This window comes from Gadus morhua, chromosome 4 (genome assembly GCF_902167405.1).
Source record: "Gadus morhua chromosome 4, gadMor3.0, whole genome shotgun sequence".
Taxonomy (NCBI): domain Eukaryota; kingdom Metazoa; phylum Chordata; class Actinopteri; order Gadiformes; family Gadidae; genus Gadus; species Gadus morhua.
In genome coordinates this window covers 9,891,610-9,918,271 of record NC_044051.1, presented here as the reverse complement: position 1 = coordinate 9,918,271, position 26,662 = coordinate 9,891,610, and the positions used below count along the sequence as shown (strand labels likewise).

Here is a 26,662-nt window from a genome sequence, read left to right as displayed (position 1 = left end):
GCCACTGTATTAAGGAGCTTCCACAGCCTCAATGTTTGCCCCCAGTGGGGACAATATCCCAATCAACCAACTGATCCATGAAGGCCCCGTAACCGAGGCAACACGGCCATTCACAATTGGTTAAAATGGACGGGTGGATGGGTTTGAGTTAAGATGGTTGAATAAAGATGTCTTTATTTATCGTTTAATCATAGCTCATGCAAAAAGACTGCTCATAGGACCATGGTGTTGTCAGATCCAAGATCCCTGTGTGTGTGTGTGTGTGTGTGTGTGTGTGTGTGTGTGTGTGTGTGTGTGTGTGTGTGTGTGTGTGTGTGTGTGTGTGTGTGTGTGTGTGTGTGTATGTGTGTGTGTGTGTGTGTGTGTGTGTGTGTGTGAGTGTGTGTGTGTGTGTGTGTGTGAGTGTGTGTGTGTGTGTGTGTGTGTGTGTGGGTTTGTCCGAGTGAGTGAGTGAGTGAGTGAGTGAGTGAGTGAGTGAGTGAGTGAGTGAGTGAGTGAGTGAGTGGCTGGGTGAGTGAGTGGGTGAGTGAGTGGGTGAGTGTCTGTGTGATAACCATAGCTGTACGTGTCCGGTGTTCACAGTGGATTTAAAAATTGAATTACCCCAAAAACACTGTTTGAAGAACGCTGTGCGATGGAGATGAATGTGTGTGGCCAAGAGCTGTGGGTGTGTGTTTGTGTGTACTTAGTAGTTGCTACTACCTGGGCAATTCTTTGAAGCTGGTCCAAAAGTTTAAGGAACATAGTTATCTTGTCTTGGCAGATTGAGGGTTGACTCGATGCGAATAAGAATAAGCAATTATGAATTCACTGTGCTCTCACTTTGCTGGATTTATTTTTATTTTTAATCTCACCCTGCCTCCCTGTCTCAGACATTTAATATCAGTTGGCATTTCCAAAATGATAATTTCAGAAACCTGCTGTCAAACTGACACGTAATATAAAAAGGACATGTCCTCATGCACGTCTGTCTCACAGACTCAATATGCAAAGTGGCCTTGAAAATGTAATACATAGGCCTACTAGAGGCCAACTATCCTACTAGAGACTGTCTTTAGGATCTAACTATCACATTCTATCTTTAGGATCTAACTATCATACTAGATGTTAACTTACATACAAAAGACTAGCTAACGTACTAGAGTAACCAACCCATTAGGCTAATTAACATACTAGAGGCTAACTAACTTACATACTTGAGGCTTTACTTCAAATCACCAGTCTTTATCTCCAAAAATTGAATACCTTCATAGAACTACATATCGGACATTTTTTAATTCTAAATATGTAGGGCTACAAGTTAATGTTTTATTTTTTTTTAAGTCGTTCTTTTGTTTTTTGGTACTTTATTTTCTTTCAAAAATTGTTGCGGGACCTACAATATATACTCAGATACCCAGAAAGCACTGCTTTGCTCTGACGTCACAAGGGAAGTGGCGTCTGATGTTCCAAATAAACAATCGCATGCCCTGCTGATCCGTAGCTGCAGTTTGCAAGTGTCATATTCGAGCTGACATCTCCTTAAAGGTAAACAATGGTTAAGTTCATAAACATATCTACAGTTGGCAATTCATGTAGACATGGTGCATATATGCAGAATGCTACACGCTAGATGCAAACGTATGTGTAATAACAAAACAAAGTCCTGTATTGAGGAGCTCAGCCATTGAGTCGATTGCATTGTTGTCAAATAGTCAACACGGTTGCTAATTTCTAATGAGTTTAACATTAACAAAGGCCTAAGAACATATGTTGGTACGTGTATTGGCGTTTCAATAGTGTTATATAACAATAAGGAACGATCTTCGACTGCAACTTATTTGGCTTGTATGGAGACCACCTTTGGACCCTGTTGTAAAATTCTGACACCTTGACTAGCCCGGTTAAATATTAGACACATACTAGGTAGTAGGCTACTGGGTCAAACAGTGATCCATTGAAATGAGTGATTTAGAATAAATACATGGTCGACCTTCTTAATGGATGTCCTTGTCTCAGCCAAATGCAAAAATTACTTTTTTTATCCAGATCAAAAAAAAAAATATATATATATATATAAATGAAAAAGCTTTGCATTCTACCAAACTGTTTCAAGTTGGAAGTCGTGATATTATTATGGCTTCTTAAAACGGGCAAAGACATGATATTTCATCTTCCTAACCTGTTGTCATTGTATTTTCCCCAGGCGTTGCTTTGTGTTATCAGCGCTTCCAATGGCACTGGCTGGTATTCGTGTCATTGAACTGGCTGGCCTGGCGCCCGCACCATTCTGCGGCATGATCCTGGCAGACTTTGGCGCCAGCGTGATTCGCGTGGACCGGACGAAGGCTGCCATGGCGCTGGACACCCAGGCGCGAGGAAAGCGCTCGGTGGCCCTCAACCTAAAGACACCGGAGGGCGTTGGCATCCTCAAGAAGCTGTGTGTGCAATCAGATGTTGTTCTGGAGCCCTATCGTAAAGGTAGGCTCCGATCGGTCTGAAATTGGAAAGTTAAGGTGTGAGTGTAATTAGCCTTTACAAGCTGTTTTGAAAATGTACCTCTTCTGACAACACAAGTGGGCTTGTCCACCTAAATGTGTGCTGGATAGATGAATAACGTTTTCTACAGTCCACTGGGTAGGCTGGCAGACTGATCTGTCTAGCACAAATCTAGGTGGACACGCCCACTACGGATGTCAGAAGAGGCAGATTTTCAACACATTTTGTTTTTTGACGGCTATCACACTTACACCTGGTGGGATAATATGTTTACCTTTAATTGTTAGGTTAACCTCACAATTGTTGTGAGGTGCTTGGCACTTGGTTCTGTGAACATCCTTACTGTACCGACAGCAATATATTGTTTCACAAAGGTACTTATTCTAAGTCGCTTTCGGATAAATGCATCTGCTAAATGCCCTAAGTCTAAGTGTAAACATAAATTCCATTCATTATATTGGATTGTTCAATTCAGTATATTGGAAAAATGTAAATTTCGGTTCAGTTCAGTATATTGGAAAAATGTAAATTTCGGTTCAGTTCAGTATAATGGAATGTTAAATTTGGTTTAGGAAAGTTATGGTTGGTTATCAGAATTTTCAGCATCATTAGTAGGCAAATATCCTTGCCGAATGCATTGGTGTTAAATCATGCATGAAGGAAATTGTCCCACTGTATCTGACTTTGATCTCTCATTTCCCTTTAGATGCTCTACCCTTCAGCCTGTTTGAAAGAAGTAGAATAATTTATGTCTTCCATTTTTGATAGGAATGTCTGTTCCCAGTTGTGTCTGATTAGCGACTCTATTCAGCCGTCCCAAATCCAGGCTCTATACTCTTAATACGATATGGCAGTTTTACTATTGACTTAATAAAGGGATACATTTATGATTTTATTTCAAACCAAATTCCAGGTGTAATGGAGAAACTGGGCCTTGGTCCGGAGAAACTGTTGAAAGAGAATCCGGGTCTTATCTACGCTCGGCTTACTGGCTACGGACAGAGTGGGCCATACGCTACGGCGGCGGGACACGATATAAACTACCTCGCCATGTCCGGTAATGGGTTTGAGTTTTATATTGAAATCCATACATGCATTCGTTTAAAGGGGACATTTTATACCACCAGGTGTGAGTGTGATTAGCGGTTGCAAGCCGTTTTGTAAAATCGGCCTCTTCTGACATCATAGGTGGGCATGTCTAGGTGTGGACACAACCACTTGCGAAGCAAAACGTCTCGTAATGGATAATCACACTCACAACTGGTGGTATAATGTGTAACCTTTAAAGGGGACCTATTATGCTTTTTCGGCTTTTATGACCTATAAACGTTGTTATAATGATTGATAGTCATGTTCAACCATACTAAAGTGTCAAATAATGACGTACATGCATTTCAACGTATTCCCTGCTGACAGTTTGGGGTGGCTGTGCAGAGCGCTAAACACTCGGGACAACGTTTGCGATTCATTTACATTTACATTTACATTTGCATTTACATTTACATTCACTTGTTCACATTTCCGGGAAATCATGTACGTAGAGGCACTCCTGCCGCGCCCCCATATGCCTGGTCAAATCTGCCCCCGCGCACGCTTCAAGGAAGGCAACCAATCACAACGGAGTTGGGTTGGCAGGAGGGGGGCGAGGGGGCGGAGAAGGACGAAACCGAGCGTTGACAGAGAATGCTGAAAGCGCCCAGATGAGAGGAAGAGTTCCCCGAAAATCTACATAGTTTTTTGTGTATGGTTGGTTAAACATGACTATCAATCATTATACCAACGTTTATAGGTCATAAAAGTCGAAAAAGCATAATAGGTCCCCTTTAAGCAAACGCTACCACATGCTGAATTGGGACCACATATAATATCTAGTGTCAAGCCACAGGATAATTTGGCAGAATGTTTTGCTGATTGTAATTATTTAAATAAAATAAGATTAATTTTGAAGTGCGTGAAATGTCAAATCAGTTAGTGTTGGCATTAGAACGTCATCTCAAAGGAATGTGCTGATGTAAGCGGTTACATTTAAGTTAATAATATTCACTTGCCCTACTTTGCCTGAAACCATTTCCAATGTTTGTATCTGGGGCTAGGTTTGTAGACAGGACCTGACGTGCTTAAAGAAAATGGTATGATATTGAAATAACAATTCCAAACGACAACGACGTCAACATCAGTTCTGTGCTCTCATTCTCTCCCCTCTCAATGTTCCCGCCGAAGGCCTGCTGTCCAGGTTGGGTCGTCACGGAGACAAGCCCTATTCGCCGCTGAACCTGGTGGCGGACTTCGCAGGAGGAGGCCTGACCTGTGCGTTCGGGATAGTCCTAGCCCTGCTGGAGCGCACCCGATCTGGGCAGGGCCAGGTGATCGATGCCAGCATGGTGGGTGCACTACAGACGATGCTGAGTGCTGAGACGTATGTACGTGTCGCTGGTGGTTAGCTGCTCTGGGCTCGGGCCAAGTGATGGAATGCAGTGAGGATCAGTCAGGTCTGCTTGAGGAAGCATGATCGTTTCTGGTGTAGGAGGGTTTGTTCCCTGGCTTTTTTCCTTCCTACAGAGAGGGTCCTACAGCTGTCTGCAATTAGGAGGTGCTTTTTCTTATCTGCTTTTTTATTAGATTATTTTTAATTTCCTTTTTTAACTTCTTTCGTCTTCTTTTTTAATCCTATTAAATGAGGAGACATACGATATCGCTTGTATAAATCTCGTGAGGGAAATTCAGGTGTACAGCAGCAAATACTAAGTCAACTAAACTGAAAAGGCAAATCCTGGATAATTATTGACATCAAGGCGAACATGTTTGGCTGCTGATTGTGGTTGGGAGAGTAAGGATAAAGAATATGATAAAATTGTGTTTATTTATTTACATACATCAGTGTTTCCCCTAGATTTCTTTGTAGCAGTGGTGCTGTGAGTTGGTAACCTAGCAACGCTAGGGGGGTCCGGGGCCATGCCCCCCCCCCCCCCCCCCGGAAGAAAATGTTAAAAAAAAATAATCCATTTATATAATTTATAAATTAATAATGCCTTATGCATCTCCTCTGAGTCTTTAGTCTCTCTCTCTCTCTCTCTCTCTCTCTCTCTCTCTCTCTCTCTCTCTCTCTCTCTCCCCCCCCCCAGGTGGAGGGCGCGGCCTACGTGGGCTCCTTCATATGGAAGTCGCGAGCCATCGGCATGTGGGAGCGCGGCCGGGGGCAGAACATGCTGGACAGCGGCGCTCCCTTCTACGACACGTACCGGACCGCCGACGGGAAGCACGTGGCCGTCGGGGCGATCGAGCCCCAGTTCTACCTGCAGCTGCTCCGCGGTGCGTTGTAGCGTACGGAAACCATCTGTCTCTGTCTTTGTCTCTGTCTGTCTCTGTCTCTGTCACTCACTCTCTGTCTTTGTCTTTGTCTCTGTCTCTGTCTCTTCCTCTCTGTCTTTTTTTCTGTCTCTGTCTCTCTCTGTCGTTGTCTCTGTCTCTGTCATGGTCTCTGTTTTCTGGGAGGTAGGCGTGCATTCATCTCGCCCAGGTGATGGAGGCACAGTCTGACCCTACGTAACCTAAAGGAAGATGTATACAAATAAATGTCACTTTGGATGATAGCTACTACTAAATGTGAAAAATGGCTTGTAATGGCTAACCACACTCACACCTGGTGGTATAATATGTCACCTTTAAAGGTACCATGGCATGCTACTTTATGGATGCTTTAATATAGATATTAGTGGGCCCCAACACGGTATTTGAAGACGTTCCCGAAATTCAGCTGTGGTGCAGAATTACAGCCACTATGAGCCAGTCGCACTTTGAGCTTTACCCAAACGCGCCGTTTCGGTGTCTGTAGCTTTAATGCAAATGAGGAGGAGAGGGGCGGGTCAAGGAGGAGGGTGGGGGTGTGGCCCTCTATATCTAAATAATATCATATTACGCATAGATAACTATCATATATATTATCACGGCCAAATGCTGTGCAGCCTCCCGAAGATATTATTGATCACGACTGCGTCGGGTTCTCCGACGTCTCTGGTTCCACGTCCACATCAATATGAAGTAGTCTGAACGACGCCATGGAGGAGAAAGGGATTGTTGCCTGCGATTATTGACCGCGATTTTCTCCCGCCGGAGCCTCGCCGTCTCGGCAGTGGGCAGCGCTTAGGCAAGACCGCCTCCTGCAGCGGGCGTCGGGCAACGCCGAGGCGGTCCCAATCCTTTTTTTCCTGGCTGAGATAACCTCCACCACTAGTCTCGTTGTGGAAACACGAGAGACGAGAGTCCGACGTGTTACGTGCCATAACACCAACAGCAGAACTGTTTTCAAAATAAAAAAGTGTAGGCCTACAACACTTGCGTTACAGTCCTGGTCCTGAGCTCTATTATCTAAATAATATAATATAGCCTAATAGGCCTATATATCATTTAATACATATTATCATGTGCAAAATCTTTGTGCGCCTCCAGATGATATTATGAATCACAAACGACTGCGTCGGATTTTCCGCCGTCTCTGGTTCTTCCACTTCCACATCAATCTGAAGTAGACTGGACCTGCCCGCTGCCTGCTACCGGGCGGTGGTAGCAGCAGGCAGCGGGGCTCAACGATGGCTGAGAGAACCCCCACTACAGTCTCGTTGTGGAAATGCGAGAGGCGTCAGAGAACCAACGTGTTATGCGGCATAACACCAACAGCAGAACGGTTATCCAAATAGCAAAGAAGTGTACAACACTTGCGTTACAGTGTGTGTAATCACACACAGACACACATGTGGTGCTCGCAAGGTCTAAGCTCATTGTCTCATTGGTGGGACATGACGACATATGGGGCCACATTCCAAATCAGCGCGCCTGAGCTTCCATTTTTTCAAAGGCAAGCAGGATATCTAGTGCTCGTTTTACTACAAACGCAAGTTTTAGCCACTGGGGGACCATAGGCAGACTAGGGGAACTCATATTAATGTTAGAAAACCTCATAAAGTGAGATTTTCATGCCATTGGACCTTTGAATGTGTTATTAGGTGGATGCTTTTATCCAAAGAAAACTTGAACAATACCGCAAGTACATACGCTCTCAGCATGGTGTCATATATTGAGGCAAAACATTTCTTGCATCATTTTTACTTTAACTGTTTTTAAAGGTACTGTTGGTGGTAAGAATAGAGAGTTGCACGATTTTGAAACGACCTAAAAAATGATCCCCTCCCTCTCTGCTTCCTCCTTCCCTACGTGTCCCCACTCCACGAGTTGCATTCGACGCATTGTCATTCCCCGAACCAATCGGGTGAGAGATGCCCTGACATGCTCTGAAATGTGCCAGGAGCGGTTGGAATTCTAAATTGGCTCATACAGAAACACAATAACATACTGTACTCCAAACGCTCAGCCAAAAGGAAGGCAGCCTCTTGAGGCTGGAGACAATTTTAATGAATTACCCAGAAGTACGTGACAGTACTGCTTTCATTTATCTTTAATACAATAACAACACAAACCAAAAGAGGGAGGCGCCGTCAATGCAAAACAAATATTCTGCACGCGTTTTCACTCACGAATAACTCGGTAATAACTGACGGATGGTTATGCCATTTCCGACAAATTGCACTATAGCTTTAAAATCAAACCTACAGCATCGTAGTCCGCCCAATGTATTAATTGTTGTCGTACATGCAGACAAGTGATGAAATATGGACATTTAAATCGATTGTAATAGTTTGGGGGAAAATGAACGACTTCACCTACAGCGCAGTATATAGTGCTTGATGTAAGCCTGAACTTGCTCATTACATGCTTATCATTCCACGTCACAAAACTTGACAGCTTAGGCGCCAAGTTATTCTATTCCACGAATGGGATCAAGCTTTTTTTTTTTTTAGACCAATGCAACTTAAAAGGCAAATGCACACACACACACACAAGGCTTAATCTTTAAGACTCCTATTAGCTCATATCGGAGCTGTCCATCAATGGTCTTTGTTGTGGTACACTGAGCTGTAGTGAGGCTCAATAAGGCACAAGTCAATTTTGAGATACAATTTAATTCCGGGGCAAGCGAGGGATGAAACATTGGGTTGTTTGTTTGTTTGTTGCTGGGTAAGCATGTTTGTGAATACATTTGAGAGTTGTGATAGAATTTAGGGGGGTAATTAAAATCACATGTGTCCTCCTGAATGCCGGAAGACTGCTCTGCTCCCATTCTCATCTGAAAGTGTGCTGAGGGGCCAACACAACAACATCTTCTAGACATTTGCTAGTTTCACTGTGATTCTGAGAGTCGAATCATCTCTACATATACCCTGTTCCCATTTTGCTCCAACGGTATTTCATGTTTTTTTTACATGACTACTAATGTAGGCGTTGTACTGAAGAAATGCTCCTCTTCATCATATTTTTTGAAAGGCTTGCCTCTGACACCTGACTTCTTCTGAACGTCTTGTTTTCTTCCAAGGCTTGGGATTGGACGCCACAGACCTGCCCCCTCAGATGAGTCCTGACGGTTGGCCGGAGCTCAGGCGTGTGTTCGAGGGTTGTTTCGCCACCAAAACCCAAGCTGAGTGGTCGCAGATCTTCGACGGAACGGACGCCTGCGTCACGCCGGTGTTGTCCTTCGACCAGGTGAGCTCCCACCCCCACAACAAGGAACGGGGGTCTTTCGTCAGGGATCCTGGAGAGGAAGAAAGCCCCCGACCCGCTCCTGTTCTGTCCCGTACCCCCGCAGACCCCTGCCTGGACCGGGACCCTCGTATCGGGCAACACACCCGCGAGGTTCTGGAGGAGTACGGCTTTAAAAGCCATGATGTGGAACGGTTGCTGGCAGCAGGTGCCATAGAGCATAACGTTCCCGAGGCAAAGCTGTGAGCTCTGTGAAATATAAGTGGCTCCTCAAGCCAACACGACTTCGGGGGAATGAATGTCAGTCACACCAAAGACACACCAATGCAATTATGTAAAGGAGAACGAAGGAGAATGACATCTGGTGCTTTTAACTCACAGCCAATTGGAGCGTTGCCTCTGGGGGCTGAGGATATTTTGTTTTAATTAATTGCTAATTTAGTATGTGACAGTACTTTCATTTATCTTAATACAATGAAATACAACAATTTTACTGTATTGTTCACTTATTTCTTTAACAAAAAAAAAGTTACCATCGGTAATTTAGGATGTGGGCATTATTATATATTTTTAGTTGAATCAACATTTTCTGAAATTTAGCTAGTATTTTTGCTGTTGAATAATAGTGCCTTAAAGTACGGGAACATTGCCTGACGTTATATTGTAAATACTATACATAAATAGGTTTTCAACCAGCAATAAAAATGTATTGAAATTTTCTATGTGTTTTTTGTGTGTGTGCAAATGGGGTTGTGAAGACATTCTGCACTTCACACCATGCTGTGTCATTATATGCAGAAGTCCTATAGGGGCTCTCCTTTGTGCTTCAATGCCATTATCAGGGCCCTGCAGAGACCTTTTGAGGGGCAGGGGCTCTGAGGACACATGGAACAAGATTTGTTAACAATAAATGTCATCTCTTTATTTTAAATAATGAATTACCCATGTTCAAACAAAATGTATTGGGTAATCATACATAGTAGTATCCATACTATATCAGACGAAATTGCACATAATACTTAATCCACAATTAAACCTAAATGTACAAAAAATGAATGAATGAAATCGAGAATCATTTCTTTTATTCTCGAATAATTGATTTACACGTTCATTTTTAAATGTTCATGTGTAGTTTTACGAAGCATTTAACATTTAAATGGCCACTTGAAAGAGCACTTTGGACATTGTCTTTATATGCAGAAGTCCATTCAGAGGCAAAGGGCTAGGTGCTCAAGCACCATTTAGCCCCCCCCCCAGCACGTGCCTGGCCATTATGATTGTTGATATGATTTTCTGTTCTTCATGTCCATTCACTCTTTGGGATTGAAAAACCCACCAGCTTTAAATATTCTTTTACCTGTGTTTTTCTTTTTATCTACACTGAAATTCAATTTCTTTCGGCTTTCAGTTTAAGAACTGTGTGGGATTACATTTGTTTGCAACACTACAAGGTATTTCTCATTTTTAAAAGGTCCATATTTTACCGCCAGTGGTGAACTCTATAGCTGTAGCCAGCCGGGGATGCCGAATATTTTTAAAAAAATTAGCAAATAAAACGCAGCGTGCTGCATCCATGGAATCAAAATGGATCAACTGAGATTTTCCTCACTTCTATCCAACCTTAAAAGCCTTGTTATTTTTTGAAAAGCCTTCAACGTCAGAGCCGTACTGAACCAAGGGCTCATCTTGGAGTTGCATTTAAAAGATGGTGATTGCTTGGAGCCTAGAACAATTCCCAGACGATGTCACATGGAATGGAAACGCAGACCACAAGGGGCTGAAGGAACATATAGGAATAGAAGTCCCTGACTAGATTTTCCGGGTAATTTGGGTGTAGGCGTGCATGGCTTCAATATTGTGAATTTGGTCTGCAGTACCCATTGAAACTTCTATATGTAAGAGAAACAGCTTCAATTAGACGTGGATGATATATTATAAGTTTTAGAGAAAAGATTTTTAATTATTTTCTTGTTATCTATCTCAAATAGATATATAACAATGAGCTATTTGAGCTGCTGTCCAGATGATAGCACTTCAACAGACGGTACCCTTCCTGGGAATTTGTAGCAGAACGTCTATATTCATTTTAAGTCTTAACTTTTTTTCCAAATGTCTCTATTTTTAAGGGTCCCATTAAATTATTTCAAAGCATTTGCCCATCCCTTCTACATTCATCTGTAAAAACTGTGCGAGAAAGTTCACATAAAGGCTTTAATTTTAATCCTAATAATCCTAAGAACACCATTATGCCGCCAAAGCATGACTAACATCCACCATTGTAACTGAGCCAATGAACATAACTGCTCTGTCAACACTTTCGTAGGAGCAGATATGCTTTAGACGTGTACTCTGTATTCACACCAAATCCATAAATATTCACGTTGGACATTTCAGTTTTGTCACGATAATACTTTTGTTAAAATTTTAGAGAAAATAAGTATAGAACACACACACACACACACACAAAAACACACACACACACACACACACACACACACACACACACACACACACACACACACACACACACACACACACACACACACACACACACACACACACCATCGTTCGGTGGATTTCTACCAACGGCCAAAAATGACTACAAATCCTCAAGCTGAATTCTAGTCTTGCGAAAAACAACATCAATTTGAATCTCACCAAGAAGGATTTTTGAGTGCTTTAGAATGCAAATAAAACAGTTAAAATAAAATAAAATAACATTAGGATCTCTCTCTCTGTATCTTGCTCCCCCCCCCTCCCTCTCCTCCTCTCTCTCTCTCTTTCCTTACATTTTGTTCATGGCTTTAACACAGCAGCTTTGTTCCTTCCTCACATCGTGCTCAGTCAGTTGTTGCTAATGAGCTATTAAAGTTCACATACACACATGTGCACGCACATGCATGCATCAACATACATATGCACATGCATGCGTGCGCAAACGCACGCACGCACACACATACACACACAAAAAACACATGCACAAGCACACAAAGCCATAAGGCATGCAGTTATGTGAGGAATGTGTGTTGTGACTTAATCCATCTGACTCTCACAAGGCCTGTCCGTAGACAGGGTCATTCACAGTAAATTTCAGCTGCGAGAACAGACCAAGGCTAAGAGCTTTTTGGAGAGAACCGTTCACTCAGAAAGTCCCAATGTCTATGGCTTTTCTTTTGTTGAATAATGAACAATAAAATATTTTGCAGAAATAATACATATAAATGGCAAAAGTAATACAAAGGCAAGGCAAGGCAACCTTATTTATGTAGCACTTACATACATACACAAGGCAGACTCAAAGTGATAAAAGCATAAATATAAAGCATAAATTATAACTCTTAATTTATTTTATTTTAACAACCAGGCTCATTCAATCTGGCCCCCTAATCATACACCTCAAGCTGGTGTGTGGTGAGCGTTCTGGTGCAAATTGGCTGCCGTGCATCACCCAATTGGGTGCTACAAACTGCTGGTGGTTAGTGAGGTCCCCCCTTCACTGTAAAGCGTCTTTGAGTGTCTAGAAAAGCGCTCTATAAATTCAATCCATTATTATTATTATTATTATTATTATTAATTCCCACCCCAAAAGTTGAAGTCAACTAAAGGGTGGTGGAGGTGGACTTAGTGGAGCTGATGGAGTTTGTGATGGTGGTGGAGGGGTGATGGTGGTGGAGGGGTGATGGTGGTGGAGGGGTGATGGTGAAGGGGGTGATGGTGGTGGTGGTGGTGGTGATGGTTGAGGTGGTGGTGGTGGAGTAGGTGAAGGTGGAGGTGATGATGGTGATCGCCTCAGACTGTGCATCTCCAGTGGGGATCTTCCTCACTTGATCCTACACAAGATATGCGCATAGAGGGTGCCTTCGATGAAGGGACTATCGTAGTCATTACTCCTCAGCAGGGGGCAAGACAGAACGCGTGGTATGTGTGTCTCCCTGGTTTGGTTGGAGGAGGCTTTGAGGAAACTGAGCCCTGTGATCTGGTCGGCTTTGAGGATGGCTCGCTCAAATGTAGAACAGGGAATCCATTCTGCAATTTTCGTCTTGTCTCTTGGAAAAACATTAGGAAAATGGCCTCATACGCTATTTCCTGCTCGGCTGTGCTGCGGAAGGAAAATCACATTTTAAATCTATAGAACATATAGGGAATTAAATGTATATAGTTGGATAAGGAAATGCGTTAAAGTACCTCCAAGGAATTAAGGTGGTTATGGGGTACCTGGCACCATGAGTGTAGATCAATGCAGGGAAGAAGGGAGATGAAAACTAACAGTGGGGCTCATTTCTTATTGATAAGCCTGAAGACACTATGCTCCCTGTCATCTAGTCACCAGAGTTAATGCTTCAGGCAACTCGCTCACACGATACACACGCTACCACCAACTCCTCCTCCTCCTCCTCCTCCTCCTCCTCCTCCTCCTCCTCCTCCTCCTCCTCCACCTCCTCCTCCTCCTCCTCCTCCTCCTCCTCCTCCTCTTCCTCCACCTCCTCCTCCACCTCCTCCTCCTCCTCCTCCTCCTCCTCCTCCTCCTCCTCTGCCATTTTGTGACCAACTGGTATGAAATCAATTTCCTTAATGTTATCGCTTTCTGTGTGTTCAATAATCCTTTAACACATTTCATAATATGGAAGCATAGGGTGTCTTTTGAATTCATCTTGTGACTAATAATCTAAATATATTCTGACATCCTCGCTACACCCCCAGCAGGGTGCACTACGTTTCGTCAGCCTCACACGCAGGCATGATGCGCCCTTCATTTGGTGATTGAATAGAAATGGACAGGGTTGTTCTGCAGTTTAGGTGGGCAAACCTTGAAATGAGGATCATAATCATAATTTTACACTTTTACACCAATGGCTTAAAGATGGCTTTTCATCTTTGGCATGAATCGCAATACGTTGTTTCATTGTTGTTGTTTCCCAGTATAATGTGAACACATCTCTACAAGTGGCAGAGTGGGAAATACCACTACCACTAGATACTAATATTTTTCTATTCTTTTATTATAATTTTTGAATACTATTTTCTTTTTCAGGTACCTGCAAGTTAAGGACTTGTGGAGTTGCAGAAATGCCGTTGCATTTGACCAGATCATAAATATCAAACCCTTGGTCGAGTCACGTTGTATATATTCTTAATCATGGAGGACATCAGTACAGCATGAGGCTCAAATGGAAGCTGAAACATAAACAAGTGCTCTATTATTATAAGACATAGCCTTGTACAATTTGTGTTCCACAGGCTCAACTACTCATAGGTCAAACTGAACAAAGGGTTTCTTACAGTCTCTCTAATATATAATTATATAGATACTATATAATTAACAAAAGAGAAGAGGGTCCCCTCGCCCACCAACATATCACATGTTCTCAACTTTTTTCTTAATGGTCCTCCATCTTTCATTAGTGACAATACCTAGGCTATCGTTAGCCATGCTTGGCCTAACATAGTAGAACACACAACTAATTCTTTAGCTTGTAGTGATTGATTCCGGTAATAAAGCATGGCTAAACACAGTAGAACACATAACTCAATTATCAGCTTGTAGTGTTTGGTTCCGGTAATATACCATGTTTTAATACAGCAGAAAACCAATTGCTCAAAGCATTCTTTTCTCTTCACCTCAAAAACTCCTCCCCCTTTCTCCTCCTGCTTCACTGCTCAGCTGCCGTGGCTGGGAGTCACATGATCCATCACTTGATCAGCTTAAAGCATTGCGAAGGCGGCCCACAAACGTCTCCTTGTGTGTGTGTGTGTGTGTGTGTGTGTGTGTGTGTGTGTGTGTGTGTGTGTGTGTGTGTGTGTGTGTGTGTGTGTGTGTGTGTTTGTGTTTGTGTGTGTGTGTGAGATTTGGTGTGAGAGAATGTAGGGAGAGAGAGATTCATCAAGGTTAAATCAGACTATGTTTGGCAACCCAGGATATATTCTGACTTTACATTGAACGCACGTTAAAAGTTGTTGGTGCACAAAAGTGAGTGTGCCCTACACTTTGTGACTTTTTGTTAAATATATTACGTTTATGTGTATCCCCTCAAATGATAGGCCCGCATTCCAGAGTGAGTGTATGTGTTTGTGTGCTCTGTGTGTGATTGTGTCTGCCTGGTCCTAATGATTCTCTTGTGATTTTCTGGGTACAGTCTGGTGCTGGTTCTTGGTGTGAAGCCAACACCTGACCTTGCTGAGATGAGAAAATCAAAGTGGATCTCACATCCATTCTTTTCCTCGAACCAGCATGGCTATTATAATTCTTTGGTACTTTTTAAGTGGGTAGTCAAATATTGCTTGTGTTTTTGTTTGATTAAAATCACAGCAACAGGATGTTATTTAATTGCATGCGCTGGCACGATTTAATCTGCCGTTTAATTGTTTACTAAAGGTAACTAATCACGGTTTGTGTTTTGGGACGGAAGGTTAATGAAATGCCATTAAAGTTAATGAAACGCTCATGCCTTTGTTGCAATTCAAGTACTTAATGGTCTGTGTGTTGAACTCCCCTTAAGCCCCCTCAAGCCATTCAATATTCTTCTCGCCTTTCTATCTAAGCCCCTGGGCAAAAATGTAAATACCGACCACCACATGATGCTCTGACCTCAAAGGCGCCTCACCAAATCATCCCACCTTGTCCATGCTTTTTTTGTAGATGTCCTCCCTTTGTAACAATCTCTTTACTCCTTTAACTACTTCTCAATGGGTGAAAAACTGAAAGAAAATACGTCATAGCAAACCACAGAAACAATAACAATGCAGTTTGCCAAAGGTTCTCATGCAGCACATCAGGCTTCAGTGACGGTGAGGGCAATAAAACAAGTGATCTAAAGTAACACACACACACACACACACACACACACACACCACACACACGTCGCCTCCACGCGTCTCTCCTCCCCTCTCGTCGGGATCTTCACCTTGCACTGCCCCCTTGCTCTCCTCAGACTAATCAGAGAAGCCTGCCATTCCCGCACACGGAGGGAGAGAGAGAGAGAACAGGCGAGAGAGTGGTCGTGTGTTGCTGCTGCCCCGTTCCCCAGTTATGCTCTAGAGCGGAGGACCGTCCACCAAGCTGCCATACCGGGCGACCAGCGGAGGGACTGGGAACTTTTGGGAACTTTTGGGAACTTTGGGGAACTTTGGGGAACTTTTGGGAACTTTAAGGAACTTTGAGGAACGGTTATCCACCAGCCAGGGCCGACTGGACAAGACTCATCTCTTCACACACAGGTCTTGCGTCTATCTCTTTCTCTCTCTCTCTCTGTCTGTCTCTCTCTCTCTCTCTCTCTCTCTCTCTCTCTCTCTCTCTCTCTCTCTCTCTCTCCTGCTTCTCTCTCTTCCCCCCCCCCCCCTCCCCCCTCCGGACTTTTAAACCATGACTCTGCTAGTGGAAGACCAGTCCACCCAGCCCCAGCCTTGCCGGCTCCCGGAGCACTCCCCCACCACCACCACCTCCCTGGACTGGTGTCCCACCCGAGTGAGCAAGCAGTCGATGGGGGACGTTGGCGGCGACGGCGCGCTGGTGTTCGGCGCGGTGGAGCCCCCCCGGCGGTCGCGCGGCCGGCTGCTGCTGCACGGCCTGGTGATGTTCGGCCGCGAGTTCTGCTACGCGGTGGAGGCGGCGTTCGTCACGCCGGTGCTGCTGAGCGTGGGGCTGCCGCGCAGCCTCTACAGCCTGGTGTGGCTCATCAGCCCCATCCTGGGCTTCCTGCTGCAGCCCGTCATCGGCTCGGCCAGCGACTACTGCCGCGCGTCCTGGGGCCGCCGGCGGCCCTACATCCTGGCGCTGGGCCTGCTCATGCTGCTGGGCATCAGCCTCTTCCTCAACGGGGACGCCGTGGTCTCAGGTGAGTGGGGGGAGGGCGGGGGTTCGGAGGGGGGTTGAGTTGGTGTGTGTTAAAGGGGGGTGGGGGTTGGGGGCGGGGGGGGGATTTTTAGGGGTCTTTGGATGTATGTGAGGGTGGGGTGAGGGTGGATGTGTGTGAGGGTGGGGGGGGGGTGGATGTATGTGGGATTGTATAATGTGCTAACGACGCAGATCCTATATATTAATCAAAAGACATTACATTCCAGAAACCTGACATTACGGGGATACATTTTAGAGTAGTCAAATCATGAAACAATAATGCATAATACATGCCTCCGACGTGGTGGGTGTGTGTGAGGGGCCGGGTGGAGGTATTTCAGGGAGGTTTGTTGGATGTGAGGGTTTGGATGGATGTGAGTGGATGAGGGGGGTGCATGTGAAGGGGGTGGGTAGAGAACGTGAGGGGGGTGGGCTGGATGTGCGGGGAGGGGGGGTTGGGAAGGACGTGGAACCCGTTACCTGGTACAACCGCTAAGCAAGCGTAATGTAAACGGTTGTGGAAAGAAACAGACTTTTTAACGTCCTGTTTGGAACAACTTTCCTACCTCATCAGGGACTTTAGTCTCTGGGGGGGCGAAGTACACACACGCCATCAACAGCAGCTCAGTGCGCTGGGGGGGTCACATTCCCGCTAGGTTTGCAGAGTACTATTAGTCCAATTAAAAACTGTGAGAACACAATTTTAACCCCGTGCTGGCATACTAATGCTTTAATAGAGACCACTGAACTTGACGGAGACCTTACAAATTATCCTCTATATTATTATCCACTAATGTATGGCAAATATGCATGGTGGTATAAATGGGGGGCATATGGCTTCACGTATAGCTTAATAAATAATCTGTATTCATGCGGTGTTGCATGCGTGTATAGGGTTGGATGATTTAGGGCTTGCTACTTCCTCTGGTTGGAGCTCACACGGTGTAGGCGGATCATCCCAGTGTTCCTGAAGTTGTGGTGACCTACCCCTGGGAAAGCATAATAGACACATAATAGACAGTCCAGACACCGTGCTCTTAGCTGTGATAGCCTTCAGTTTAGTAATTGCAAAGAATGACCCTTAGCTTTTATTCTCCTTTTCTTGCACGACAACTACTTCCACCTAAGTGTTGTTGTTTGAGTATTGTTATACTGCTAGCTTATTCAATCCGAGCTAAATGTCAATGTACTTATTTGTCTTCCTTGGCCCGGAGGGAGCAGGGTGTTCTGTTTTCATCAAGATGACTCCTTATTTGCCAGATAGTACATCATGGCACACATCATACAAGTTGATTAGTACGTATGATGAACTATTTCATGTGTATGTGTGTGCGTATGTGTGTGTGCGCACGTGTGTCTGTGTGTGTGTGTGTGTGTGTGTGTGTGTGTGTGTGTGTGTGTGTGTGTGTGTGTGTGTGTGTGTGTGTGTGTGTGCGTGTGTGTCTTGTCTTGCAGCAATCGTCAGTGAGCCGGAACTCAAGAGGATATGGGCCATCGTGGTGGTGATGCTGGGAGTGGTGCTGTTTGACTTTGCGGCCGACTTCATTGACGGGCCGATCAAGGCCTACCTCTTTGACGTGTGCTCCTACCAAGACAAGGAGAGAGGCCTCCACTACCATGCCCTGCTCACAGGTTCGTAGAACTGGACGGGGGTTTGTTTGCACAACACACCGTATAGAGCATTTAACAGAGTCTCCAATCCCGAAGCCACCCATGGCGATGCCTTCGAGGATCCGTAAATTGGTGCCAGGCGGGGTGAGAGGCGTCTAGCTTCAGGAGGCCTACAGGTAGGTTGAGGCTCAAGCCCAGTCACTTCAGACTGGGGAGTCCAAAACCCTGACCACTACACCATCCTGAATAATACATCTTATAAATCGTTGAGGATGCTGACAGCTGGACTGGGGGCTCATGGTAGTTCAAAACCCAGAACCTCCCTGTGACCTAACACTAGCTAATTAACACGTTAGCTAACTACGCTATCCTGCGCCTTTGAACACACAGACCCTATTAGGTTTCATCCCTTCACACACTGTGCATCAGAACAGTGGGTTCCTGATGGCCTACGCAACACAAGACTGAAAAACCACGCAACTGAAATGTGTTCCAGCGTTAATGATAACTGAAATGTCCTGATGACATGGGCAGACACACTCACACGTGCACAAAATCTCACACGCACACACGCACATGTGTATGTTGAAAAAACACACACACACACACACACACACACACACACACACACACACACACACACACACACACACACACCCATGCACACTCTAACTCATATACAGTATATGCAAGTGCACGCGCACACATAGACATGGAAACCCACAAATACAACTGCAGACAAGGGCACACATACACACAGCTGTATGCACACACACACACACACACACACACACACACACACACACACACACACACACACACCGACACGCACACACATACACACAAACACACACACACACACACATACACTTGTCATGCATGTAATGGACCCTGCTCTGCCTGCTGATTAATTTGGTGTGGAGTGGGTTGATGTGGGTGATTAGCTATAGAGGAAATGCTTATTTGATCTCGGGCTCTGGGTTTTATGAAAGGGTGAGGGATTGTATAAGGGTTATCTATTTAAAATGTGCTTTATGCTCTAGTTGCACGAGATGATGACCCCAGATGACCCAGTTGAAAACTGCGTCTTTCTTTTCAAATGTACCTTTTCCGAGCCCTCTCTGCATTGGTTCCAATTTAACAGACACAATGCTGGCCCATGCTTCAGCCCCCATGAGGCCCATGCCTCACCCCACTGGAGGCCCATACCTCACCCCACTTGAGGCCCATGCTTCAGCCCACATGAGGCCCATGCTTCAGCCCACATGAGGCCCATGCTTCACCCCACTTGAGGCCCATGCTTCACCCCACTTGAGGCCCATGCTTAACCCCCATGTGGCCCATGTTGTATCCCCCATGTGGCTCATGCTTTCCCACAGAGCATGAGGGCCCAGGAGCCAGTGATCTGCTCGTGGAGGCCCATGGTGTAGTGAGCCGTCGGTGCGGGGCCAGTATAATCCAGCCCAGCCGGGGGTCATGTGCTGCAGTCACGGGGCTGTGCTGAGAGAGAGGGAGCCCGGACACATGACCTGCGTCATGACTACCCTGACGCCACTGCGAGGCTGGCATCATGTGACGTTTCTTAAGGGGGTTGGAGGGAGATCGGGATCCAGTGTGTGTGTGTGTGTGTGGGGGGGAATGTCTGGGTGTTTAAGAGCGTGAGAGCAAGAAAGAGAATGATTCAGAGAAGCGTTTGTATAATCAATGGGTGCGTAATTACATTTTTCTTTCACAAAACCAGGCATTTTTTCCGCCCATGATTGTAATCATCATGAAACACTGCCAGTGTTAATTATAAGATTACTGCTGGGGTAATTTTGATTAGTTTCATATTTCAACTGAGAGTTCTGAGGCCGGTCTAGGATAATCCAGCTGGCCTCTGGAGAACGCAGCTCGACACACTTATTTTGGGTTGGTGTTATTTTGATCCATTATCTATTTATAGACTACACTTGTAACACTTCAACAACAAATCCCACCATTACCCAAACAAGTGAAAGGATTCAAGCATCCAAAGCAGGTGGATGTATCTGTTAAACCAGGACTGCTTTTGCCTGCTTTGTTTTTCTCGTGAAACCCAGAGTCTTTACGCCTTGAGTTGGCTTCATGTTAGCCTCTCTATCCCCTAGACTTGAGGAGAACAGAGACAATCAGACTCATTGATGCAGGGGGGAGCGAGTGCATTAATGCTTCACCCTGGGTATGGCTATTAGTCGTTCTGCGCTGTCATCATTTGCATAATACTATCTGTGCATTGACATGAGTGATCCAATAACTCCACAATCATGCAGATTTATGTTCAACCCTTTATTCATGAGCTCCTTCAGCTTACCCCGGTTCCCAACAACCAATGGCATCCTGCTACATGGACTCTCATCACACTCACACTCTTATGTTTTGCTTTGTGTCCCATTATAATGCGTTGCCGCGTCGTTATACTGTCCCATGATTATTTCACTGTCCCATTGATATGAATTGCTCTCTCCCACCATTACAACCTCTGTGTCATTTTCTACCATAATTGCGTCCTTGATTCATCACAAAACAAGTGCAGGGCAGACACCGTCTAATCGTAACCCGTCAACATACCAAAAGAAGCAATCTCCTGATCTCCAGGGGTAAGATTGTCTCCCAGACCTGTTGGTATGCAAGGGATCTGTTGTCGGACCGTAAAGTGAAAGAAGGATATTTAGGCCCAATCCCATTTCTACCCCTTACCCCTCCCCCTTGTTTTGAAGGGGTAAGGGGAAGGGGTAAGGGGAAGGGGTAAGGGGTAGAAATGGGATTGGGCCATAATGCTCAAGCCGACCCTCATGCTTCCTGTTCTACTCCTCCGGTACAGTGGGAGACAGGTCTGGCAGGCAGGGGGATGGGAACAGGATCAAGGTGAATACATATAAATTGTTTTGATCAAGTCAAGAGTAGTGGGAGGTAGAAGCCGACGCTTGGCAGGGAGGCGGAGGAAAACAGGATGAAGGCGAGACATATCGACTGTCTGATCCACTAGCAGTGGGGGTCAGAGATAGGGCTCTGGCCGGGAGGTCGATGAGAACAGAACGAGGCCAAGCCATACCGTGATTCATCCTTGGCCGCACATCGATGATCCCTTCCACAAAATGAAAGGATCAACAGACCTTTTCAAACCTAGACTCGACCGGTGCGTATCCCAAACTTCTGCTCCTCAAAAAGAGTAGAAACTTGCCGGCGGTCGTGATGCATGAAAGACGGATTTAACTTAAATCATTGAAGTGCCTCTTGCCTCTGCGCCTTCGGCGATTTAAAAAAATAACGACCGCAATCCTGAAAGGTTTGACAGTTTTCCCAAATCACCTACATGGGGGGCGGGGGGGCTGACACCCCAACAGATCATTCAAAAGGGTTCGGTCTGGTGCCCTCCTCCTTTGTGTCACGATCCACCGCTGCTAAAATAGTCTCTGACGAGGCGCTGCTGTTCAGTGGTCTCACCGTTTTGCTGCGGCGCTTGGTCTTCCAGGTCTGGGGGGCGCCTTCGGCTACCTGATAGGAGCCATGGACTGGGGCAACTCCTCGCTGGGCAAGCTGCTGGGCTCCGAGTACCAGGTCATCTACTTCTTCTCGGCGTTGACTTGGGTCCTCTTCCTCACCGTCCACCTGGTCAGTATCCCGGAGACGCCCCTGGACAAGGCGCCGCAGTCCCCCGTGATGCCCCCCAGCTCGACCTCCTCCTCGGGGGGCATCCCTCTGATGCGGTACCAGAGCGGCGGCGGTGGCGGCGGCGGCGGCGGCGGCGGCGGCGGCGGCTACGGAGCGCTGCCCAAGGAGCCCACCTACCAGACGACTATGGAGATCCGGCCCCGGTCTTTCTCCGTTCTGTCCGAGGCCAACGCCGTCACCTCCAGCGCCAAGCAGCCCAACAAGGAGGTGGGTGGTGGTGGTGGTGGTGGTGGTGGTGGTGGTGGGGGGGGGGGGTGGTTTGGTTTGGTTTGATTCGTTTTGATTGGACCTTTTGTTTTTAGGTCCTGAAGGCTTTGTAGAAACGCATTCGTTTATTCAGGTCTCTCGTCGTGAAGAGAGGCCTGATTGGCCGCCGGTGGGAGTGGGTGACGGCTGCTTGAAGCTGTTGCGCATTGATTGCTCAATGCGCAACAGGTGGGCAGCCCCCCCCAGCCCCAGAGTCCAATCAGTCGGAGAGGGGCCAGCTGAGGCTGCTTACACCAGCCGTCATCCACAGCCACTCTAGGTGCACATTAGAGAGCACAACGAAAAACCCTACGGGCAATACAGGCAAATATAACACTGACTAATTACACTGAACCCTCCTTCATTCATATTTCTAGTTTCCATCTGGTTTCTAGTTGGACTGATGGACAGGGAAACCGACAGGCAGACTGAGTGATGGACGTACATATTACAGACAGATAAACAGACAGACAGGCAGACAGACAGACACATGGATAGATCAACAGAGACAGAGGTTAACAACCTGTTGCCAGTAAAGTTTACCAACTGAGGTCACAAGGTTTAAAATATGTGCATATCTTCATCATACTTGATTCGATTACTTTACATTACATACATTACATGGCCTTAAATGAAATTACATACGCTAAATTACATTCCATTCCATTAAACAAAATGACCCTACCCTTCATTTTTATACAAACCAATACTCCACATGCCTGGTGTTGTCTCCATTTTAATTATTTGTGTGTGTATCTTTCTCTCTGCTTGTGTGTGTGTGTGTGTGTGTGTGTGTGTGTGTGTGTGTGTGTGTGTGTGTGTGTGTGTGTGTTGTGTGTGTGTGTGTGGGGGGGGGGGGGGGGGGGGGGGGGGGGGGGGCTGTTCAGGCCCAGAAGAGAATGACATTCAGGTCGTTAATGAAGGTCATGTTCAACATGCCAAACCACTACCGATACCTGTGCATTAGTCACCTGTTGGGATGGACGGCCTTTCTCTGCAACATGCTCTTCTTCACTGACTTCATGGGACAGGTATGGTTCACCTCCTTTATAACCTGGTATTATGGTATTATAGTATTATAACCCTTCGTTTATCCCCCTATATGCATGTTTGTGTGTATGTGTGTGTGTGTGTGTGTGTGTGTGTGTGTGTGTGTGTGTGTGTGTGTGTGTGTGTGTGTGTCTGTGTGTTTGTGTGTGTGTGCATGTGTGTCCGTGTATGTGTTTGTCTATGTGTTTGTGTGTGTGTGTCTGTCGGCCTGTCTGTGTGTTTGTTTGTGTGTGTGTGTGTGCGAGTTCCGTGCACGTATGTGTGGGTGTCTTTGAGGAGAGACAATGTATCATCACCCACAGTTTATTGTTGAAGAACACATGGGAGCGTGGCGGGGACGCTGAGATACCAGGGCATGACTGCTATGATCAATTTACTGCTAGGTAAATTGAAAGAAAAGTGAAACAAAGTGCTAATCTCGGAAATCTCCATTTCGTTCTCTTTGGCGGCACCTATGGCGGAAAAAGAGCAGTACACCGTCACACACTCATGTCATGTGTAGTGCGTTATGCGTTATTTTCCACGTAATCTTTGGGAGCTGGCATTAAGAGTGAAGACCCTAACCCTGTTGAAAAGGGTCTATTCAGTAAAAGCTTAATTCTTACATAAAATCTTACATTAATATTACAATCCTTTTTCTTGGTTCATTCATCAACAGCTTTTACAAACCCTTTGTCATTTAGAGCCGTTCAATGTGCGTCATAGTGACTTTGGCAAGTGTGTCTCTCTCAGATTGTATACAAAGGAAACCCGTACGCTGCCCATAGCTCAACAGCTTATAGCAGATATGAGAGAGGTGTTGAAATTGGCTGCTGGGGACTCTGCATCAACGCCGTATCTTCGGCACTCTACTCATGTAAGTCAGTTTGTGAGTGGGAGTGTGTGTGTGTGTGTGTGTGTGTGTGTGTGTGTGTGTGTGTGTGTGTGTGTGTGTGTGTGTGCGTGTGCGTGTGCGTGTGCGGGGTGTGTGTGTGTGTGTGTGTGTGTGTGTGTGTGTGTGTGTGTGTGTGTGTGTGTGTGTGTGTGTGTGTGTGTGCTTGTGCGTTTATACATAATATACTGGTATACGTGGGCATTTTATTATGCATATTGTATTCAGTTAAGGTGTCAGGTGTCAGGATACACAGCTGTCCAGTCAGCAGTTGACCATTATTCAATGTTAAAAGCATACTGCAATAAATAGAGTGAAACGCAGTGAAAAGCATTGTGAAGGCAGATAGACAGCTTCCTCAGCGTTCCTGAGCGGATCCTGTTTCTAAGGGGCCAGCTGCACCAAGAGGATTGCGATGGGCCAAACAAATCGATTTTCAGCTGCAGTGAGCTACCAGATGGAGTGTGAGAAGTAGCAGTGCAGCAATATAATGGCACAAGTACAAACAACACTTGGGATTGGAAAAGTCGCTTGCAGCAGCGGGAAACATGTCGTGCCAACCTTGACGTTTAAATTGAAACTGTGAGTCAGTCACGAAACGACCGAAATCCTATCGGCGCTTAAGACAGTGTTGGTCTATTTTGTTTTTGCCGTTGTACGATTCATTCAACAGTCTGTTTACTTGTTTCTAAAAAAACACACAGGCCTATTAATGAGTAATAAGTGATTCCAAATAGTCCGTTTCTAACAGCGGCAGGGCCAGTCAACTCGAAATTAAAATTCACTCCGAGCATTCCACTCATTAGCTCACGGTTCGCTCTGCCATTTGAGGCCAATTAAACTCAAGCGATAGCGCATAAATCTGACCTCCTGGGGCGGCTCTCACACATACAGTGCTAAGTTCCGGTTCAAGCCACTTTTATCTGTTTCCGTCCTCCCCCGGGTCCTCCTCCAGACGTGCAGCGACTGCTGCTGCCCCACGTCGGCCTGAAGGGGCTGTACTTCGTGGGCTACTTTGTGTTCGGCCTGGGCACCGGCCTCATCGGCCTCTTCCCCAACGTGGTGGCCACCCTGGTGCTCTGCAGCGTGTTTGGCGTGATGTCGAGCACGCTGTACACCATCCCCTTCAACCTCATCGCAGAGTACCAGCGCGAGGAGGAGGTAGCGGGACACATGTTTTGTTTTGGAGTGGTCTCCTTCGCCCGCACTCTCTCTCTCGTTTGCTCTCTCTCTCTCTCTCTCTCTCTCTCTTCTCTCTCTCTCTCTCTCTCTCTCTCTCTCTCTCTCTCTCTCTCTCTCCTCTCTCTCTCTCTCTCTCTCTCTCTCTCTCTCTCTCTCTCTCTCTCTCTCTCTCTCTCTCTCTCTCTCTCTCTCTCTCTCTCTCTCTCTCTCTCTCTCTCTCTCTCTCTCTCTCGTTCACTCGTCTTTCGCTCATCGTCTTTCCCTGTCCCTTCCCTTACTCTCTCTTCACACACACACACACACACACACACACACACACACACACACACACACACACACACACACACACACACACACACACACACACACGCGCGCGCGCGCGTCACGCACGCACGCACGCAAGCAAGCACACAAGGAGACTCACATGAATGTGCATGCACCCAAACGGTAATCTAATTGAGCTGAATGATTTGATAAACATCTGTCAATATCCATGTCAAATATACAATTTATTCAAATCAAATGTTCCACCCATCAGGAGCAGCTGAGGCTACTTGAGTCCAATGAGCCGCAGCGGGGCACGGGCGTGGACTGCGCGGCGCTTACGTGCATGGTGCAGCTGGCCCAGATCCTGGTGGGAGCGGGGCTGGGGGCCCTGGTCAACATGGCCGGCAGCGTGGTGGTGGTGGTCGTCGGGGCGTCCGCCGTGGCCTTCCTCGGCTGTGTCTTCATCGCCCTCTTCGTCAGAGACGTCAAGTGATTTTTTTTTTGACCCCCTTTGTTTTTTTGCGATTGTCAAAATGAGTGTTTTAATAAATAAAAGAATCTTTATACGAGCGACGGGATATTTTTATTTATTTATTTTTTGGGTTGTTTTTCATTAAATTGTCCGACGTTGTGTGATTGATATCATGGCTTTAGAATTACGAAATTAAATTGCTACTTAAGATTCCATCGCATGATGAGATGAGCAATCTGACTGGGGAAGTATAGCCAGACGTTTTGGCTTTAGTCTCTTTTTCGGACATGATTTTGTTATAAATATGAAATGGCATTCATTGGCATTTGCATAAAAATCAACAGAATCTAGACACGTATCTCAGTCAGCTTCT

The 26,662-nt window shown here is 45.8% G+C and overlaps 2 protein-coding genes across 2 annotated transcripts; both read left to right on the top strand.

Annotated features, from left to right (window-relative positions):
* The first annotated feature begins 1,410 nt into the window (after positions 1–1,410).
* On the top strand, positions 1,411–9,785 carry amacr (alpha-methylacyl-CoA racemase). The gene is made up of 6 exons (XM_030355358.1): positions 1,411–1,527; positions 2,186–2,460; positions 3,392–3,535; positions 4,699–4,859; positions 5,601–5,787; positions 8,903–9,785. Exons 2-6 carry the CDS (start codon positions 2,214–2,216, stop codon positions 9,310–9,312), a joined length of 1,149 nt encoding a protein of 382 aa, XP_030211218.1. The 5' UTR covers positions 1,411–1,527; positions 2,186–2,213; the 3' UTR covers positions 9,313–9,785.
* Positions 9,786–16,404: 6,619 nt separating this feature from the next.
* Positions 16,405–26,386, top strand: slc45a2 (solute carrier family 45 member 2). Its single transcript, XM_030354918.1, has 7 exons — positions 16,405–16,898; positions 18,353–18,529; positions 22,002–22,408; positions 23,335–23,478; positions 24,230–24,353; positions 25,324–25,529; positions 26,089–26,386. The coding sequence occupies exons 1-7, from the start codon at positions 16,427–16,429 to the stop codon at positions 26,308–26,310; spliced, it is 1,752 nt and encodes a 583-aa protein (XP_030210778.1). The 5' UTR covers positions 16,405–16,426; the 3' UTR covers positions 26,311–26,386.
* Positions 26,387–26,662: the final 276 nt, after the last annotated feature.